The sequence below is a fragment of the Dendrobium catenatum genome, unplaced genomic scaffold (genome assembly GCF_001605985.2).
Source record: "Dendrobium catenatum unplaced genomic scaffold, ASM160598v2 original_scaffold_15467, whole genome shotgun sequence".
In the NCBI taxonomy this organism is placed as follows: Eukaryota; Viridiplantae; Streptophyta; class Magnoliopsida; order Asparagales; family Orchidaceae; genus Dendrobium; species Dendrobium catenatum.
In genome coordinates this window covers 1-1424 of record NW_021333927.1, presented here as the reverse complement: position 1 = coordinate 1424, position 1424 = coordinate 1, and the positions used below count along the sequence as shown (strand labels likewise).

The following is a 1424-nucleotide window of genomic DNA, read 5'->3' as shown; positions in this document are numbered from 1 at the left end:
AATTATTTAATTATATTTATATATTTAAATTTATATAAATAATTATAAGCATTTATATATTGGACATATCAATATTTAATATTATGATATGCATATAAATCCTTCTATTTTTATTCATATTTAATTTTTTACATTAAATAAATTCAAAAAAATTATTCAAAAACTAGATATATGGATCCGAGTTGAAATGGTACTTTACAGGCGAATGGGCATCGGGCTCACACTCGTCCAAAAAATGGAGGAATGGTTCCGCTCCAAAGGCGCCGAATACTCATACATCGCTACAGATATTGACAACGAAGCCTCTATCAGCCTTTTCACTCTGCGCTCCGGCTACACCAAATTCCGCACCCCTTCCATTCTCGTCCACCCCGTCTTCGCCCACCGCTTCCCTCTCCACTACCGCGCCCTCCGCCTCCTCCCTATCTCCCCCTCCGACGCCGAACTCCTTTACCGCCGCCGTCTATCCACCACCGAGTTTTTTCCCCGCGACATCGGCTCCATTCTCCACAACCCCCTTTCCCTCGGCACTTACCTCGCCCTCCCCTCCGATTACTCCTGGACCGGCCTCGATAGTTTCCTCGCTGAACCGCCAGCTAGCTGGGCCGTTCTCAGCGTCTGGAACTGCAAAGCCCTCTTCCGGCTAGAGGTCCGCGGGGCCGGGAAATGGCGGCGGTGGCTGTCAAAGGCCACGCGGGCTATCGACAAAGCGCTTCCCTGTTTCAGAATACCGTCGGTGCCTGATGTTTTCCGGCCGTTTGGGATGTACTTGATGTACGGGATTGAGGGGGAGGGGAAGGACGCGGCGGAGATGGTGCGGGTGCTGTGTAGACACGTGCATAATATGGCGAGGAAAGGAGGTTGTGCCGCGGTGGCAGCGGAGGTTGCGGCGGAAGAGCCGTTGAAGAAAGGGATACCCTATTGGCGGCGGATGTCGTGCGCAGAAGATTTGTGGTGTGTGAAGCGACTGGCGGAGGAGTATAGTGATGGGGCGGTCGGAGATTGGACAAAGGCGGCGCCGGGCAAATCAATTTTTGTTGATCCCAGAGAGTTTTGATCAAAACATTTTTCAAATTTCCTTTTTTTTTTTACTAAATTTCGGCGTTATTATTTTTTACTAACTTGGGAGCTTGGAATTTTTCTTGCAACGGCTATGTAGAAGAAGACGATCTTATGTGTAAAATGGTTGCGTTGGGTTAGATTTACCGGAAAGAGGGAAAAGAAATTTGTCTGGGTTTTTTACCCGCTTCGATGTAATTCTATTATGAATTTACTAGTTATTCAAAGAAATTTGAAATTTCTGTTTGAATTTTTTATATAAATAATTCTTTGTAATTTCTTTTAAGTTGGGCTTCTTGCATAATGATAACTTATACATGTAGAATTAAAATTCAATAGTACTTTTTAAATAAATTCTATGAAAT

General features: G+C 44.5%; 1 protein-coding gene across 1 annotated transcript; it reads left to right on the top strand.

Moving 5' to 3' along the window:
• The first annotated feature begins 68 nt into the window (after positions 1-68).
• Positions 69-1144, top strand: LOC110112982 (probable N-acetyltransferase HLS1-like). Its single transcript, XM_020845390.2, has one exon. The coding sequence runs from the start codon at positions 188-190 to the stop codon at positions 1055-1057; it is 870 nt and encodes a 289-aa protein (XP_020701049.2). The 5' UTR covers positions 69-187; the 3' UTR covers positions 1058-1144.
• The last annotated feature ends 280 nt before the right edge of the window (positions 1145-1424 follow it).

Coding starts and splice junctions, on each gene's coding strand:
- LOC110112982 (XM_020845390.2), top strand. CDS start 188: ATGGTACTTTACAGGCGAATGGGCATCGGGCTCACACTCGTCCAAAAA.